We start from the raw sequence: 19,858 nt of genomic DNA, 5'->3' as shown, positions 1-19,858 counted from the left end.
TACCTTCTAGGGTCATTGTAACTGAGCATTCAACAACCCTACTTCATACACAGAAATGACATGGCCATGAATACCCTACACATGTAAGCTACCGATATTATAATTGAGATACAAAAAGTCAAACTTTAGCCTTCTTCCTATAAATACAAGAGTCATGGCACTTCCTATATAGGCAAGGATTTCCTATCAAGCCAGAATGAGGGTGGGGAGTCAAGTCCTGTGTCAGGCTGCCGTGATGGAGCCTGTGGGTGCCCTCCGTGCTCAACCATTGGCATCTGCTTCAATTGGAGGAAGGTGCCAGGAGCCCAAACTATGCAGTAAATTAAACACACCCCAGACTTTGGTTAGGAGTCTAGTGGGCGCTGAGAAAGGTGAACCTGAAAAAATTCTTGGGGTTTAATCTCACATTCTCTTCTCTGTGACCTTGGGCAAGTCAATTAATATTTCTAAACCACAAAGTTGTAATCTGTACAATGGAGGGTAATATTTTCCTTATGAAATGTTAGCAGCATGGGATAAAATAACTCTCTAGAGCTGTTGGAGACTGCTGCCCTGTAGGGCCCGCAGTGGTGGCTGGCCTCGCCCTAAGATGGCACCGAGAAGCCCAACTGCAAAGAAAAACAACTTTAAGGAAGTGCTTTCTATTGGCTGACTGATCTTCTCCACGTCCGTGCTTAGCTCGTGATCAGTACATGTCCTCATTACCCACCATTAAGTCTCCACGAGCCAAACGCCTGACCCGTTAAGGTGATTGGCTGTTACATCCCATAAAGCTGTGTATTTTGCACGGCAGAAAAGAGCAAGAGCAAGGCAAGGAGGGCAGGCAGCAGCTGCGGGACAAGAGAAGAGGAGAAGTGGCCTCAGCGTGACGAGAGAGGAAGAAGAGAGAAGCGGCAGCTGCACGAGAGAAGGAGAGAGAGAGAGCTGCTCGACAAGAGAAGAAGAAGAAGACGGCGGCGATGGAGGAGGAGGAAGAACCAGGCACTCGGCTCAGAAGCTCTCCCATAAAAATAAAGACCTTAAAACTTCATTTGAGAGCCGAGTCTTCATTGTACTCACTGGACGAGACATAGAGCAAAGCAAATTCTCACCCAATGGCAGGTTTTGTTTTCACTAGTAAGCGATTAAGAGGAAAAGGTTAGCGTACCCAGGGAAGGAGACACCAGCAAGGCAAGTAACCTTAGTTGATCTGAGAATATTTACTCAGCATGGCTAACTCCTTCACCCTCTCTCACCACATCTTCACAACAGATCTGTGGAATGAAGTTTATTGCTCTCCCTTTACAGATCATCAAGTCAATGCACAGAAGTATAAGGTGGTTTTTCCCAAGGTCACACAGCTAGTGAGTCTAAGAGATAGCAATCAAATGTTGAGTTTGTTTGAATCCACAGCCTGTATGCAAATCAATGAGATAAAGAATTTTAAATCTTTAAAATGTTGCTTTCTTTTTATAGTGCACTTATTTTGATGGACTCAACTATCATAAAAGTTAAATTGATTATGTATGAAAGGCGATCTGTGAATTCACTTCTAAGAAATAGTGAGAGTGATTCTTCTTGCTCCATGCAGGCAAATCCTTCTTAGAGGATATATGCAAATGAAGTACAGAATTAGAAAGCCTTATTTATACTCCAGAGCAAGGGAAGTAGCTTAATGGCATAGCTATAAAGAAAGCTACGTGTTCTATAGGGGAGGTAGAGAAGATAGTGACAAAGATTTAGAAGTAAAGAAAGTGAGTCGAAATTCTTACTTGAAAAGAAACCATGTAAAGAATAAAAGCAACTAAAAAGCAATGCATGAGAATGTGAAACTTCAGTGGTATTGACAGTGACATAATTAAACAATAAATGAGATTGCACCACAATACTAGTTAAATAAGAAAAACATTTTGAAGAAAAAATAATGCCCCAAACTGGTGAATATGCAATTTGCAATCTGGTCCCTCCTTATTTTCTCTGGGCAATCTAAAATGAAAAGTCGTTTGGAGACACATGGGAGACTATAGAAGTATGCACATTCTTTATTTCAGTAATTCCCCTTCCAAGAACCCATTCCTAGAAAATCATGAAAAATATGAAGGAAAAATGAAGATATTCTTTGTAGGTTTATTTGAATGACCACTCTTAAAACATACTCACTCCACAGCTGAGGGATAGTTAAATTAATTAGGATACTTGTATATGCTTAGAATTTTATACAAATATTGAAGTTTATGACATATGTATTTTTTAAAAAAATATAGAGGGAAGAATGAAGTACTGATACATGGTACAACACAAATGAACTTTGTAAGCCTGAAAAAGGAAAGCCACATACTACATGATTCCATTTATATGAAATATTTAGAATAGGCACATCCATAGAGACATGAGTGGATTAGTGATTGCCTAAGACTAGTTGGGTGGGGTGGGGCTGGGGTGACTGCTGGTAGGTACACAGTTCTTTTTGGGGGGTGATAAAAGTTTCCTAAGGAAGATCGGAATGAAGTTGGCATAACTCCATGAATATACTGAAAACTATTTAACAGGCCACTCTGAATGCTGAATTAAATCTCAGTGTGTCTTAACAATGTTTTTTCAAAAATACAAATTATGTATAAAAGTCACACAAATACATGAAAAGCAGACTAAAGTAAACAACCAAATGCTAACAGTAGTTCATTGAGAAAGTGAATTTGTGGGTGAGAATTAGAATCATTGAAAATTTCTTCAGTGATCAGATCTTTCATTATCATAAGTGTTAGATATAATTAATAGAAGAATCATTCCCCTTTACAACTGTGTCTTCCCTTCCATCCAATCCAGTCTTCTTTCTTTTTACCTTGAATAATCGAGAGTCAAATACGTTACAGTCTACCACCCTCACAGCCCCTGCTCACTATTTGGTACAATTCTATGAATGAAAAAGACATCCATATGGACTGAGTGTAGCTCAGTGCCTGCCTAACGTGTGTGAGGCCCTGCGTGAGGGATTCCATCCCCAGCACTGGAAAACAAACAAACAAAATAACAAGGGGGAAAAAAAAAAAAAACCCTCCACCATATTAATAGGTTTAACCCTAAAGGGGGGGGGGGGAATCTGCCCTTTAAAATTTTCAGCATATTGAATATACATCTGTTCTCATTTTTTAGGAAGTGATAGAAGCAATCGCAGAGTGTGCATTTAAGACCTCACCTTTTCCAATTCTTCTATCATTTGAGAACCACGTGGATTCGTAAGTATTCAGTACATTCAGTGAAGAGTCTTTTCCCCAAGTATGGCACATGAAATAATTTAACAATCTAATAATTGTTCATCAGATTTAAGATTATTTGACATTATTTCTGGGTGTGGGGGCATATATCTGGAATCCCAGTGGCCTGGGAAGCTGAAGCAGGAGGATCACAAGTTCAAAGACAGCCTCAGCAACTTGTTGAGGCCCTAAGCAACTTGGCAAGACCCTGTCTCAAAATAAACAATAAAAAGGGCAGGGGATGTGGCTTAGTAACTCAGTGGTGAAGCACTGTTGGGTTCAATATGTGGCACAAAGAAAACAAAAGATTGTTTGACATTATTAATGGTGTTCAGTCATTTTATCATGCTATATAATAAGTGGCATGTTTTCATTCATATATGTTGGAACTTATTCATTTAAATCTCATCAGCATTAAAAGCCCATTGGACTTGTGGAATTTTCATGGCATAATATGACTTTCAAACTAAGGACTTCTATTTATGATGCAATTGAACATATTTTCTTATATAACACATATCTTCTTTATAGATTTGGAATGCAGTGGGCCAATTTTATATCCCTCCTTTATCAGCTCCGTCTACTGCATTCAAATTTATAGTCAGTTTCACCATCTTAAAATGACCAGTTATCTACCTGTGGCTGGTGGAAGGAAAACTGCAAATTCTATTCTGCCACTTTGTACTCATGCAGAACTCAGCCTAGCAAATGCTCCATCCTTCTTCTTCCTGTTGGTTTTCCCATTTGTTAATATTTGTAAACATTCTCCTACTTCGAAATAACTTGCACTTATTACTGAGCTACACAAAGAAAAAGTAATTTTTGCCTGTTTTCTTCTTTCTTCCTTTCCTTCTTTTTTTCTTTTCTTTCTTTCTTGATGCTGGGAATTCCACCCAAGGCCTCACAAATGCTAGGCAAGTGTTCTACTGCTGAACTACACACCTAGTTCTTTTTTTATTTTAGTTTGAGTCAGGCTCTTGCTAAGTTGGCACACACCTGGAATCCCAGTGGCCTGGGAAGCTGCGACAGGAGGATTGCAAGTTCAAAGTCAGCTTCAGCAACTTATCTAGGCCCTAAGCAACTTAGTGAGACCCTGTGTCAAAATAAAAAATACTCAGCCTCCTGAGTAGGTGGGTTTACAGGTTGATTTATAGGTGTACACCACCACTACCACCACACCTGGCCTATTTTGTATTCACTTATCACAAAGTACCAGAGTAGGAGACATTTATATCTAAGATGTGCATATTAATTTATCATATAGTTAGTCACTTTAAAGAACCTCACAAGAAAAGACTGTTCTCTGGGATTGGAATTTAGCTCAGTAGTAGAGAATTTACCTAGCATGCACAATGCCCTGGGATTGATCCCAGCACCAAAAAAAAAAAAAAAATTCTCTTTCTTAAATTCTTGGAACTTAAATTACTATCAATGCAATCAATTCAATGTCTGAAGAACACACCTAGTAGGCCACCATTGTTCAAAAGACCTTTTGTGGCCAGGCACAGAGGCTCACACCTGTAATTCCAGCAGCTCAGGAAAGTGAAGCAGGAGGATCAAGAGTTCAAAGCCAGCCACAGCAACTCAGTTGAGATCCTGTCTCTAAATAAAACACGAAATAGGGCTGTGTTGCCGCCCATGGCAACAGTAGATTGTTACCGCCTGCAGCAACAATTGCGCGGGTATTTATCAGAGGTGGACTGGAAACTAACTACTTCCACTATCTTTCTCTTTAGTGCGCTGCTTTCTTGCTTGTTCACTTGTTCCCTAGCTTATAGAGGAAGAAAGGCTCTGAGAGGAGAGAAAGAGAGACTTTGCTTAAGAGAGAGAGAGACTACACTTTCAGAGATGCTACTTCTTAGTTCTGCTGCTTCTTCTTAAAGGTGCATCCTGCATCCTGTGTCCTTCACTCTGCTATCTAGAGGTGTGGCTTTACTTCTCTGTTCTGCAATCTGCAGTCTGACATCTATCAGAGGTGCTGTTTCTCCATGCTTATCCAGTTATCCATGGTGCTTCCTATAGGTGTGTCTTATATACCTAAGGCAGCCAATCAGCTTAGGATTAGCACAATTGAGGCACGCCCCTCGGTATCAATCAAGAAAGAATGAGGAATATCTGTCAACCACTAGCACAAAGGAGACATTAACTAATCAGGCAAAAGTAGATCACGCCATGTTGACATTAATTATGCGCCACCTCTTAGCTCAACGCCAGCCACCATCTTAGGGTTACCCAAACATGTCTTCGGCAGGGCTGGGGATGTGGCTCAGTGGTTGAGTGCCCCAGGGTTCAATGCCTGGTACAAAAAAAAAAAAAAAAAGACCATTTGTGAAGCCCTCCTGTTTGCCTCAAGGACTCAAGCCAGTTTACTGACCACACCTGTCTAACACTGCTACCAATTCCTTTTCTCCTCCTTTCAATCAAGAGTCTTTCCCAGGTCACTGATGTTCTTTGTCTAACTTATTTGCAACATGGGCTTGCACTCGCTCATTCTTCAACAATTCACTGAACCTTAAAGAAGCAATTTGGTCAACATCAGTTTTCCAAGTAGCTAAATGTGGACATTTGTTAATATATACATAGAGAGAAGCCTTATTCTGACATAAATGATTTTATAATGGTCTATACCTCTATTGCCCTCAGGAAATCCAATCCATGTTACATCCACCAACCCTTGATTCTGTTCCGTTATCAAACATCGTCCACTGAATGCTGTAATCATTTGACACATAGTCCTTCCAATACTCCTGAGGGTCCGTTGAAGAGAATGGAATTTATTCTGTCCCATTGCTGTTTCTTGGGGCACCTTTACTGTGGCTGTGTCAGACAGCTCCTTGGTGGCGACAGTTCTGACTTACCTGTGACTTTGCTAAAGCTCTTCCTCATCTCTGCCCATCGATTTGCCTGTGGGCTCCCACAATGCTTTGCTAATTTTCTTTCAGGCACAGTTGTCACCAGACTGGTTGATGTGTGGGGTTTGTGTGTGTGCTTTGTTTTGTCTGTTTTTGAGAAAAAGCATTTAGTGTGCTTACTTTCTTAAATATTAAACTAGACAAAATGAAAGACCATAGTTCTATTCTGGATTATCACACCTGCTACGCTGCACTCTCCCTTTAGCTAGCCAAAGAAGTACCAGCAACTACCACGACCATAAAAATAACAACAGGTAGCATTTACTGAATGTGTATTTTGTGCCCAGCGGCCTTCCAATTATTTTACGTGCCTGAGCTCATGCAAACCTCAACATGAACCTAGGTGCTCCTCATAGTAAATATGATAATTATCCTTAGTTTATGGATGATGAAACTAAATCCCAAAACTGAGCAAGGCCATGTAGCTAAAATACAACAGAGGTGGAATTCAAATTTAGCTAGCCTGGGATTGAGAACAAGCACCATTCCCTGCACCTGCACAGAAACATCATGAGCCTCCCAAACATCAAATTAAGTCAACCAGAGCATCTGCAAGGCAACTGTCTATAAATGTTCACGCTTGTGTGGCTTGTGAACCTAACCATAGGAGATATATATATATATATATATTTTTTTTTTTTTTTTTTTTTTTTTTTTCTTTTCAGTATGGGGGAATTGAACTAGAGGTACTTTACTACTGAGCTCAAGACCCAGTCCCCTTTTTAATTTTTAATTTTGAGATGGGATCTTGATAAATTGCTTAGGCCCTCACTAAGTTGCTGAGGTTGGCCTTGAACTTGGCATTCTCCTGCCTCAGCCCTGCCCCCTGCCCCAAGTTGCTGGGATTATAGGTGTGCACTACCATGCCCGGGGCACAGGATGTTTTTTGTAATCTTACACATTGATCATACAGAGATCCAAAACTGGGCGTGAAAACTCCCTACCTTGAGAACAAAAGCAAAGTGACTGACTCCATAATAGTGCCCTGTCTGGGCAAATAAATTTAGCTATTAAAAGTGTCATTAATAATTCACATGTGACAAAAGAAAACAGGAAGACAGCCTTCCCAGGGTGCCAAGAGTGCTTCCCAAGCCATTAGATAATCTAATGGCAGTGAAATACGGAGAGACCGACTCCCATTGTGGGAAGTTGTTTGCTGCACATTTCCTCTGTCCTTCGGCTCCAGATGAAAATGGTTTAGCCATAAATCTTTCCTGGGAGGGGTATCGCATGGCCAAAGAAGGCTGATGGACTTCCCCTTCCTGGGTAGAGCCCTATCCTTGACTCGTGGGTCACCTCACCTAGTTCTGGACCTATGACAGGTATCACTCCTTAAGTCACAACAGTGTTTCCTTCTCACTGAGCCCAGATGTTACTCAGAATCTTCTTTAACACAGTGACGCAGGAGCACACCCTCATTTGAAGCCTATTTGTCACTTCTGGGGAACCATTTTATCCTCCTGTGCCAGATTCAGAGCTCTTGTTCCCACTAATTTGACCCCCAAACAAATTAAACTCATACTGTGGTGGGGGGAATGGAGCAAATACACTGTATTTTATGGTTTCTGTCTAAATATTTGAAATTCATAGATGACAAAAGGGACTCTTCCATTAGCTGATCTCCACTTAGTCAACTGATATCTCAGGCTCCCATAGAGAACTTTCTCAAATGCAGATTCCTAAGGGCTCTCCCACCTCCAATAGAATTTGTAGAAAAGACTTGGAAATCTTTACAAACACCAACAACAAAAAGCCCTAGTTGACCCTGATGGTCCACTTAATTTGTGAACTAGCACTTTTACAAAACAAATCCTGTACTGAATTCAAATGAAGTAACCTCTAGCCCTGGTTCTGCCATAGACAACTGTGAGATTTTGGACAAGGTTCTTTATTTCCATGGACTGCAGATTCCTTATCTATAGGGAAGGAGATTAATATAATTCAATTTGGGGGATTTAAACCCATGAGTAGGGGTGCATTCCTTAATAGCAACTGGCCTTTTTGCCAGATTTAAAATTATTTATTTACCTATGTATTTATTTATCTATAAAGTTCGCAGTGCTGGGGTTGAACTCAGGGACTTTAACATTGAGCTGTATCCCAGTGCTGTTGAGACAAGGTCTCACTAAATTGCCTGCAATTGCCTCAAACTTGTAATCCTCCTATGTCACCCTCCTGAGTAGTTGGGATCATAGGAGTGCACCACTGCACCTGATTGCATATTTTAATATGTTTAGAAATATCTGCTATGGCCTGAAGCTCAAAATGTATTTGTGAATTTTTCTCTCTCACTTTATTTCCATGGTAGCTGATATCAATGCTCTAAAAATTTCAGGACTTTTTTTTTTTTTCTAATTGCAATTTTAATGCCTTTTATTTTTGCAGTTCTGACCTGTAATTAAACTAGCTTTGTTTTCCTCTCACTTTTTGTATTCAGTTTTCTCTGTGCTCTGATTAAGTCAGGTGGGCATGTGTGTTTACTGAGTACATGAATAGCTTGATTACTAAATAGTACATTTCACTTTTTTCTTGGACACCTACCTTTTAGTTTCTCCATCTTAGACACGGATCCTTGTTTCTCAAAGTATGATCCTGAGACCAGCAGTCTGCTCCCAAGGGGAGCTTCTTAGAAATGAGGCAATTCTGGCCCCATCGTGGATTATATTTCAGAATCTCACTTGAATTAGACTCCAAGTGATTTGGATAAAGTACTTGAGAGAGGCTCTGAACACTGTGTTTCCATAACTGCCTGCATCAGAATTACCTGCAGACTTGCTTCAAATGCAGATTCCTGGGCTTCATTCCCAATTCCATGAATCAGTGAAATGGGATTTGGCTCCATCACCTGCAGTGTTAATGGCTCAGGTGTTTCTTCAATTGAGTAAGCTCATGGCTCCAGTGCCATCCTTCTTGGAGACTGCCTGACAGAGCACACCTGTTTAGGGACACCTGAATCACCTCCCTGAAATCTATCAGAGTGGTTTTAAAGTCTGAACATGCATTAGCAACATGAAGAGGACTTGCGAAGATGCAGAATCCTGGACGCTCTTGGCTCTGCATCTGCATTTGTAACAAGTGCAGTGACGTTGATGCTGCTGTCCATGGACCACACTTGGCATAGTGAAAGATCTATGTATACAATAGGATCATTCTGTGACAGGGAAAAGGAGGGTCTGGGCAGTTTCCTTAAGTGCAACCTGATTGTATGGACCCAGCACAGATGGTCTAATTCTCAGCTGCAGCAGGGAGCTGGCTGACTTGGCGGAGCCCCTGTACAAGTTATCACTGGGGCAAAGAACATCCGCCTGGGCCTGCCTCTGCAAGATCAGCCGCTACTCCACCTGCTCCCAGAGGTCTCATCGACACAGTTTCTAAGGAGTTGTCCTTAAACCACCACCTCCTGTGCTTTTCAGGGACACTTCTCTGATCAGCAGTGATTTCTTTTCTCTGACACTGCTGAGGACTGCTTCAGCCACAGAGTAAAAATCTCAAGCAAGCAAACAAAAGTCAGATGAGGAATAAGGCCTTTGCACGTTTTCTGAATCTCTCCTTTGCCTCCCCCTACAGTTCCAAGAAAGCAGTAACTTGGCAAGTTCATATTTAAACCCCAGATAACTCACCTGACCCCTAATACACATGCTTTAAAAAATAAAAATAAAAAAACAGGATATAATGAGAACTTTCTCCTGTGCACCATTGCAATATAATTTGACACCCCTAAAAGCACCCTTCCCAGAGGCAACAGTCCATGATCCAGGCTTAACATTCGTGGAACAGGGGGCCAAAATAAGAGTCACATTCTATAATCCACCTGAACGGTGGTAAAACAGGCTTTTCATCCCTGTTGATTACTCTCAGTCCATCCCTGTTCTTCTACAATGTATTATCACTGCTGTGTGTAGCCATAACTATGGGAAATCAAGTTCTACAGTCTTTAACTCAAAATCAGAGTCCATAAACCCCGACAGAATTGGATACCTCATAACAATATTTAACATTCCATAGAATGAAAAAAACAATTTTGTTGTGTTTGAAAGGCCAAGCAAAGCAGGAGTACTGAAGGAGTAGGGATGTTCCCAGCTATCAGTGTGTTTACCAGGGCTGGAGGCACAGTTTGTCTGGTCTAGCTGACAGACGCCGCCTTCCAGCAGTGGAATCATCTTACATGTGCCCTGCTCTTGTAGCATTTCAAAGGCATTCGTATCCATGGCTTTTCATCTTCTCAGCATCCTCTGTCCCTCTCCAAGAGCAGTTGTGACTTGTCTCGTTTTGTAGACCCAAAGCGGTTCAGGAGCCTGGGGCTCCCAGAAGCCACAGCCGCTCCAGACTTTTCCCATCAGATCAGGTTTCCGCTGGCAGCACTCTCAGGCTTACCCTCCTTTGCTTCCCTCTTATGCACATCAGAGATGCAGAGCAGACACCTGTCCCCAAGGTGCTTGCTGCTTTCCCCTTTCCTCTAGGACCCCCTCCGCAAGTCCACTGTCTTCTACTTTCTTTTCTACATTTGAGACTCCCCATCCTTCGATGCCTCTCTGTGCCCCTCCCTGTCTTCCTCAATTTTCTTTCCTCCCCTACCTCCACATAAATACTCCTTTGCAACTCTCAGTAGGTTTGATAAGTGTCACCCAGGGATTCACATGGAGCTATGGAAAAGTTCCCATTCCAAGTACCTTGAATTAACTTAGAATCAGGGAATGAAATAAGAGGGATGTCTACCTGTCTACGCAGGTCAACCTTTCAAATAACCTCACACAGCCCAAACCTTTAGTGTCCACCCAGGTGAGTGTGTATCATTTAAATTCACCTAAGTCCAGATGGGAATATAGAATGATAAAAACTGATCCTGAATGGTGGACTCAGGGAATTGCCTCTCTTTTGTAATTAATAACACAAAGTAACCCTGTTTGGGCTCTTTTAAGAAGCCTCCCTGTTTGCTTCTTTCTTTCTTGTTCTCCCTTAGCCCAAAGCAGCAAGCCAAGATGGCAGAGTACTGCCGACTGATCTTTGGGGATGCCCTTCTCATGGAGCCACTGGAAAAATACCCAGTAAGCAGGTTTGGTGTTTGCCCTTGAAGGAAGGCATATATTATCCACCATGGGGGTTGGGGGAGACTTCCTTCCTTCCCGTGTTCGTATTGCTTGCTACGAGTAACAGAGTTGGTAATGAACTCTCTAACCAGGAGGATATCAGCAGTGGGCCCCACTGAAGGTGGAAATATGTCTGTCTCCTCCTCCCACAGTGCTCTCCTTCCCTTGCTGCCTGATGTGACTCAATCAGGAGTGCAGAATTCTCAGCAATTACAATCAACCCCCAGAGAAAGTTCTAGAGGACAGGGTTCTGCTTACCTCTCAGGGAGCCCCCTCACACCCCTTTGAGATAAAAGCAAAATGGGACATTGCAAGTGGCACGATGATTTTTCTCATAGCTGCTGCCCGCTCCTTCCATGCACCTTTGATGCAAAACTCGAGCTTCCTATTGCTGTCATACCCCTGTTTGGGGAAAGAAAGCAGAAGAAATAGCCGAAAGTAGCCTCTTCCCTTTTGGATCCTTTAACCCAGTCCCCAAATATCCTTAAGTGAGTTCATGTCAGTCCCCAGACTCATTCTAAACAAAGAATAGAGGACTAACTTAGGGGAGTTCAATAGACTTTCTAAAAATAACCCATCTTGTGGCTTGCACATGTGCTCTCTGATATAATATCTAATAAACCTCTCATGGGAAATTGATTTTCCCATTAGATGTGCAAACTTGAAATAGTAGAATAAGGTTTGCTAGGATGATAGCTAGAATCTCACAGCTGGAAGGAAATCTGAGATGATATAGTCAGCCTCCACTGATGCCAAGGAAATGCGTGACTGCACTATCTAGTTCCAGGAGGAGAATTTGGCTGTTTTTAAGCTGCACCTGAAGAGTTGATTCCACAGTCTCACTTGGAAGCTCCTGTCTGACTTTACCAAATCTCCCTGCTTATCTGTCCTGAATCAAGATGGCTGGATTTACTTAGTCCACCAGAAAACTCATGCAAGTTCAGGTTTAAGACTTACCAGTACATTTCTGTAGTCTGTGGTCTTATTTATGTAGGTTTTGTTGTGTGAAAAAAAGTAAAGAATACAGTAATTAAAACATATCTTTGGAAAAAAAAAAAAAGAAAGAAAGAAAGAAAGAGCTGTGAACCAGCACCGGTTCAGGACACACTTAATACATTTTAATGAGTCATGTCCAAGGTAGTAAAGAACCATCTAGACACTGTTGGTATCCAGAACTGTGCTTGGAGTTCAGGGGGAGGACATCCGAAAGAAAGGAGCAGTCTTTTTAATGATTTTGCTTTTCCTTTGTTAGTTGGAATCTGGAGTTCCTCTTCCAAGTCCTATGGATTTGATGTATAAAATCTTGGTGAAAAACAAGAAGAAATCACACAAGTCATCAGAAGGAAGTGGCAAAAAGAAGCTCTCCGAACAAGTGTCGAACACGTACAGCGACTCCTCCAGCGTCTTTGAGCCCTCCTCTCCTGGAGCAGGTGAGCGGCCATGGTCTCCTGTGGTATATGGGTTGAGGATTGCCGCTCTGAAATTCACTTACAGGGAACTTCAACATTCCTGTCTGGTCACAGTATCAAACTGCATTGGTTTTCTGTTGCTGTTAGAAACTTGATAGCGTCAATGTACACAGATATTTTATCCTTCAGTTCTCTAGATTCAGTCTTGCAGGGATCTCATGGGCTTAGGTCAAAGTGTCCACAGGGTGGCGCTCCTCTCTTAAAGCTCTAAGGAAGAATTTGTTCCCTTGCTTTTCCACCTCCTAGAGGCCACCCACATTTACTGATTCAGGGTCCCCTCCCCTGGCTTCAAAGCCAGCAGTGTTGCATCTCTTCTGTAGTCCCAGGCTCCTCTGGCCACCGCTGGGAAATGTCCTCTGCTTTTGAAGACTCATGTCATCATGTCAGACCCACCCAGAAAATCCCAGGATAATCTCCCTATCCTTTCATTTAACTCATCTGCAAAGTCCCTTTTGTTCTGCAAGGTTCGTGTTTTGTCAGGACAATGCCGTCTTTGGGAGGACATTATTCTGGCTTTCACATTAGCTGGGTCATCTTTGTTGTGACCACATGATAAGCTTCTTAAAGGATCCATTAACACAGGACTGTAGATGAGATACTGAGCAAAGACATTCTCCTTGATGAGCCTGTGAAGCCTCTTGATGCCTCAATTTTCCATGTCTAACAGAGGCTTTCTGAAAATGTGAAATGGCAAAATTACTTACATTACCGATCAAAGCTACTAAGCCATGCCTATTATCATTCCTTTTCCTTTTAAATTTAGATTGAAATGAATTCTGTGGTGTGTGTGTGTGGTGTGTGTGTGTGTGTGTGTGTGTGTGTGTGTGTGTGTGGTTGATGAGAAAATAATTCAAAGTTGTCACTTGTTTCCTTTGGATGATTTGTCATTTGGTCTACTTTATTTTGCAAGTCCAAACAGTGCATGATAAAGTTCGGGTTCGAGAGTGATGAATGGAGAAAACTTGAAACTTGCTTTAGGAAGTTCTTCCACTAAAAGTTTAGAGTGCAGAGTGTAGCTCAGCAGTAGAGTGCTTGCTTAGTGTGCAGGAAAGCCTGGGTTCCATCCCCAGAAGCACCCTACCTCCCCCCACAAAAAAAGAAATAGAAGTCTAACATTGGCATAATCACACCAACAAACTGTTTATTGTATCTACAAAAAGGTGAACATACACACTAATCCCCACTCCAGGCTCCAAGAAATCCATTCCTAGGTAAACACCTGACAGAAATGCATATTTATGTTTACCAAGAGGCAGTTGCCAGAATTACTTAAAGAAACATGATAAAAAAAAATTAAAAACAGCCAAACACTGGAAACCAACCAAATGCCCATCAACACATTAATAAATCATGCTGTGTCCACACAAAAGAATTATATGCAGCAATGAGAATGATCTATGACTATATAGAAAATATGATGATGTTATAAACATATGTTGAGCAAAAGAAGTCAAATACAAGAACGTATTTACTATAGGATTCCATCTATACATAGGGCAAACATAGGAAAAACTAATCTGGGCTGTTAGAAGCTAGGTTAGTGGTAAACCTTGGAGAAGAAGTTGCTGGAAGGGAGCCCAGTAGCATTTTCTTGGTCTGAATGCTGGTTACACAGACATCTTCATTTCATTGCACTGTATGCATACAGTATGGGCATTTTTCTGTGTTTCTATCACACATTAATTAAAAGATGAGAAAACAATGTGGATATTAAAATATAAACTTCAGGGCAATCAGGGGATTAAAAAAATGTTGACCAAGACTCTGAATTATCTTTTCTCATATTTTCCTGTCTTAATTGCCAATGCCTTCTATTGTTTAGATGAATATCCTTATTGGCCAACATGATATAATTCTTTGAAAGGGTTTCGAGCTCTCGAAAGTGTATTTCAAGCATTATTACACAATTTTGATTTGTTTTACAAAAATAACTTTTATTCTCAATAAGAATGTCCTTTTTGAAGTTTTGGAGTGATTATCTTTAGAGACTGTCTATTTCCTAAAATGCTATTTCCCTTGAATGCTAGTAAGCAGGCCATGTCCTCTTCATGTGGGTGCTTGCGTGTGTGTGTGTGTGTGTGGTTTTTTTTTTTTTTTTTACCATCTGCCTTTCCTACTACCAGTTTTCTCTTTCCCTCTTATTAACTAGATGTATTACACAAGTAATGATTTTTACAGGCAGTGAACATTATTGCTTAATACAGAGAAAGAGCAGCAATCTGTTAGTAATTCAGTAGATTTCATAAGCTAGTCCCTAATCTGTTGTGCAATCATTATTTATTTCAGTGGAAATTTTGTGGCGTGTGAATATGTAGGTAAGCCTGCATGAAGACTCCTGCTAATTTGCCATTTGGTTTGTAGATGCACACAGTATTGGGAACTCAAGTGACTTGAAAAACATGAAATAGATCTTACATCAAAACTAATTCACTTATCACAGCCTGTGTTGGCTAGAGGACTTTCAGGAGTCTACCCTTCTGCCAGGAAACTTGTTTTAGAGAACAAGATCAGTATAGTTTAACAAGATTCCTCTGAGGCCCCTCCAAATACTTATCAGGGAACCCCATAACATGTACAATTACTATGTACCAATTTAAAAAATAAATACAAGTAAATAAGTTTTAAAAAATAAACTTGTGAAGGAAATGCTAGGTCCTTGCTCTTATAGTAGAGGGAGGCAAATTATTTCCCACAAAAAGAAAAGAATGACCTGTTTGGGTATTTGCAATGTACTGGTGTATTGTTGTGTCCCATGAAACATTTTGTAAAAGGTCATGTCAAACATCTTTTCAGTTTACTTGATTAAAACAAACCCTCTCTAATTAAAAAAAAAAAAAAAAAAAGTAAGAAAGAAGAACTTGGGGCAAAAACTTGCAGATAAAATAATATTTAAATGGTAATCTCCTAAAAGACTGTGTCTCTAATATAAAAGGATACATTTTCTTTGCAGTGTAATTGATTCGCCTTATTAACACAATATTGGCATCATAAAGTAGTTTTATGAGCTTTAAGAAATAAGCCATCAACAGCCCTCATTGGTACCGGAAATCTTTTCCTTCTACAGATATTTCACGAATGCTTTGCTCACTGCTGTCTTCAGTAATTGATTGAACTTTGTCAACAAGGGAAAAATTTATGAGCTTCTTGGGGGGCAATACTGTGTCATTTACATAGATTGAGTAGGGCTCATAACTTTCAGAAGGCTGGGGTAGGGAAGGTACTTGGCAATGCAGGTTGCCCCATTATCAATCTCATGCTGCCATCTACTGGCACAATCTTGCTATTGCATACTGTGAGCCCGAAAAATAGTAGTTAAATTGATTTAGAATATACTTTTTTTACTTTTTACTTGAAACTATTTTTATACAACTGATATTAATGGGCCCAACTAAATCCAGTAGGCATAGAAAATGTCATGTTTCAGACAAGTATGGATATTTTATCTTAAAAAAAGGCCTTTAGGTCTTCAGCGGCGGTGGGCGGAAATGACCTTTTATATTAGCTAAGTATGACACTGAATTAGGTCTGGATTTGATTTTCAATCAGAATGATTTTGTTGTACTCGCCAATTTTATCCTGCCCTTTGAAACAAAATGTTACCATTTTCTAAGATATATGGATTGTTTCAATGGCAGTGCATCTATCAAAGAAGCTTTGCAGACAAATCTTAGGATGTGGTGGGCACTTTTTGGTTTTGTGGTCATTTGTGTTACCATCACCCCACAGTTCCTGCCCTGGCTCGTAAGTCCTTCTTTGCCTTCTACGAGATCCTTTGTGTCCTTGGAGAAGGTTGACACAAGGTACCTAAGCCAGGTATTGGTCAAACCTTCCATCAAAGAGCCTGGGCTTAGGAAAGGAGGGACAAATGAAGAGGGAATAATTTATCTATGTTAGAATCATAGAATCTAACATCCCTGAGAGAGAATGTATACATCTAAATATGATATGTGTGTTGTAGAGAAAAGATATTGAGATATAATTGTTATAGAACTTGGAATTGTAAAGGATATTTATTCTCAAAATTAAGGGGAAAATTCTGTATTCAAAATGTCAGGATAATTCTCTATGACTAACACAATTTAAATTCCTAAAACAACAACAACAATAACAACAACAACCTCAACAATAATAAAAAGAAACCAGGAAGTCAATTTCCAAGGAACCCTCTAATCAATTTTTGGTAGTCCATTTGTTGACAAGTGTTTTGAACACACAAATATTGACATCATGATCTGTTATTAAAATTTGACAGGGGAAGCTGATACCGAAAGTGATGATGATGACGATGATGATGATTGTAAAAAATCTTCAATGGATGAGGTGGGTAAAAACCCTGTTCTTCCACTTGCTGGGCCTGGTGTAGACTCCTGGGTGTATTCTATGGTCATCTTGTGCCATCTAGTGGCAGAAGGAATAAATGCATGACATCCAACAGCCAACTGTTGAAAGTTTAGAGTATTCAGAGCTGTAGCATTAATTTCATTGTTGTGATTTTAGAACCACTAGAGATACTATTAATATAAGCTTAAACATCCCAAGTAACGTCATCAGCTCAGAAATATTAATTACATTGATCCTAGAACCAATTCAGAGACAGGTCAAAGGAAATGTTAGAATTTTGTTTTGGCAGGAGCTTTGCTCGAAAGATCTATACTGAATCCCTGTCTTGGTAATTGTATCTTTTAGAGTTTACTTAAGAATAAATAACAAATAAATGGCTGTTCTTACTTTTATGTTCTTTCCTTATAATAATTTCCATTAATATAGTCTAATTATTATTATTATTATTTGAGATGCATCTCACTGTTACCCAGGCTATTCCCAAACTTGAGGGCTCAAATGTTCCTCCAATGCATCACCTCCTGTGTGTCACCACCCCAGCTTAGTCTAAATATTTTCTTTGTTATGTTCCCCAACAAAATTTCAACCTAATTTCTGAGAGGAACTGTTACAATGCCCAGTAAACCATATCTGCCTGAAAATGATTTCAATTATTTATCTTATTCAGTACTTCCAAATCATTTAAAGACTGTGCATTTGCAAATGAGTATTTCCCAATGTACATTTAACCTAAATGTTTCTACTGGCCTTTTCAAAAGAGGCCTTACCCCTATACTTTTTATATTCTAAAAATGGGAGAAAATATTGGATCAGTCTGTTGAGGCCTGTCTTGTGTCAATATTCCAATATTGATTTTCTTCTTTATTAAAATCTGTATCAAAGAATGGGCAAAAGCCAATAATAGCTAAAGTAACATGATATTTTGCTGTGTGCTAAACTCTGTTCCACGCTTTTTAATATAAATTAACTTGTTAATAATTGCAAAAATCCTATGTTTGATAGGGACTAACTTTACAAATGAGTAAACTGAGGTATAGAGCAGCTGAGTAACTTGTCCAAGATTGAATAGCTTCATACTATTGTGCTGGGGATTTAAAATGAGCCCATCTGGCCTTAGATCCTGAGCTATTAAACCTATGCTATGCTATATTCCTTACCTATTAGGCACTTGGGAAACCAAGAGGGAGAGAGTGAGGAAAAGCAGAAGTTGTTGGCTCACCCCCACTCACTTCCACAAGGCAGCTTTTTACATTGTTATTATTAACAATTTTAAGTTCATCTAGGAGTCACCTACATAACAATTTTCTTACTGTGTAGTGAGTTCTTGATTTACTCACCTTAGATACCATCTCCTATTGAAGATGTCGTTGCTTCTCAAACTTTAACAAAATCCAAAACTTTTTGAGTGCTGACATGACTCCACATGTGTGAATGCAAAGACTATAGTGAATGCAAAGGTGGAAGCTTCCATGAAACTTTATTTCACATGTAAAATGATTTAAAATACTGTACAGGACTGCAGATGTAACTGGGTGATGGGGGCATGCCTAGCATGCAAGAAGCTCTGGGTTTGATCCCAGCACTGCAAAATAAATAATTACCTTTAGGCTACATGTGGCCAGTACATGGGAAACATACATGAATTTCATGTTTAGAAATGGGTCCCATCCCCAAGATCTCTCATTAAATATATGCAGTATAGCAAAATCCAAAAAAAATCCAAAACACATCTGGACCCACACATTTTGGATCAGGACTGCTGCGTCTGCCTTGCCTTTTATTTCTCCTGTAATGAATTTCAACTGGCAAGAATCATTTTCAGAAGAGGAGGGATGACTTAATACTGGCTTGAGTCATCTGACCATTTTCCTGAGAAAATAACCCTTGATTATATAATGTGGACTCTGGAAATGTCACTTATTTTTAATTCCTGCTTCCAGGGGACTGCTGGGAGTGAGGCCATGGCCACAGAAGAGATGTCTAACCTGGTGAACTATATTCAGCCTGTCAAGTTTGAGTCATTTGAAATTTCAAAAAGTAAGTTTTCCCTGGAGAAAATTCCTTCATATATCATAAAGTGAATATATTTTATACAGGGGGCCATTAGATCAACAATGTTACCTTAGTAGAAATCTTCTGGGCTGGTGAAGACTTATTATAAGCATGAATTAACTACCTTGCTATCTTTACATATAAGTAAAACTGTGTATGTGCATGCATATGTGTGTATTTGTGTGTATATGTAAATACATCTCTCTCTCTCTCTCTCTCTCTCTCTATATATATATATATATATTTTATTTTTTTGCTAGGGTTGAAACCTAGGGACCCACACATGCTAGGCAAGCACTCAATTACTGAGTTATAGCTATAGCACTATGCATTTTAATATATAAAATTGACTATGATACATTGTTCTATAATGTTCCCCTAAAATATTTAACAGGGCTATAGTCCATACTTGGTTTTCCAAAAGATATCAGTTCAACAGGCAGCTAAATGAGAGTTTTACATTTGATTTTGGTTTGCAGCAATACAGTGGGGTCCATTCATTGTGATGAATGAACTAGCTACCTGCTTCCCAGTAGGGAAGTAGGAGGGATTTGAACAACCCTAGTAACTCAAAATAGAACCGATTTACCCAGATTCTATTTGTCTAGCACAGTCCATATATCTAGAAGAATATATTACTAAACTTTGTGTTTTTTCTTCTTCCAACTGCGCATCTATAGTGAATGCAAAGAAAAAAAAATCACCCTTCCTCTAACAAGAGAAAAAGCTCTTTTATGAAAATGCTCCTTATATTTGCATAAAGA

The 19,858-nt window shown here is 39.8% G+C and overlaps 1 protein-coding gene and 1 long non-coding RNA gene across 4 annotated transcripts in view; one reads left to right on the top strand and one right to left on the bottom strand.

The window, feature by feature from the left end:
- The window catches only part of LOC306655128, a 554,397-nt gene that overhangs the window by 311,016 nt on the left and 223,523 nt on the right, over positions 1 to 19,858 (bottom strand). The window lies entirely within an intron of this gene.
- PLCB1 (phospholipase C beta 1) overlaps positions 1 to 19,858 on the top strand; it is a 722,251-nt gene that overhangs the window by 541,646 nt on the left and 160,747 nt on the right. For all 3 annotated transcript variants that reach the window (XM_079129398.1, XM_079129397.1, XM_079129399.1), the window contains exons 12-16: positions 3,133 to 3,215; positions 11,106 to 11,190; positions 12,485 to 12,662; positions 16,954 to 17,021; positions 18,983 to 19,079. In XM_079129398.1, coding sequence (XP_078985524.1) covers positions 3,133 to 3,215; positions 11,106 to 11,190; positions 12,485 to 12,662; positions 16,954 to 17,021; positions 18,983 to 19,079 — 511 coding nt within the window. The remainder of the gene's footprint in view (positions 1 to 3,132; positions 3,216 to 11,105; positions 11,191 to 12,484; positions 12,663 to 16,953; positions 17,022 to 18,982; positions 19,080 to 19,858) is intronic.

Source organism: Sciurus vulgaris (assembly GCF_902686455.1).
Source record: "Sciurus vulgaris genome assembly, chromosome: 2".
Lineage (NCBI taxonomy): Eukaryota > Metazoa > Chordata > Mammalia > Rodentia > Sciuridae > Sciurus > Sciurus vulgaris.
Note: the sequence above shows the minus strand (reverse complement) of the source record. Positions and strands in the feature narration are given on the sequence as shown.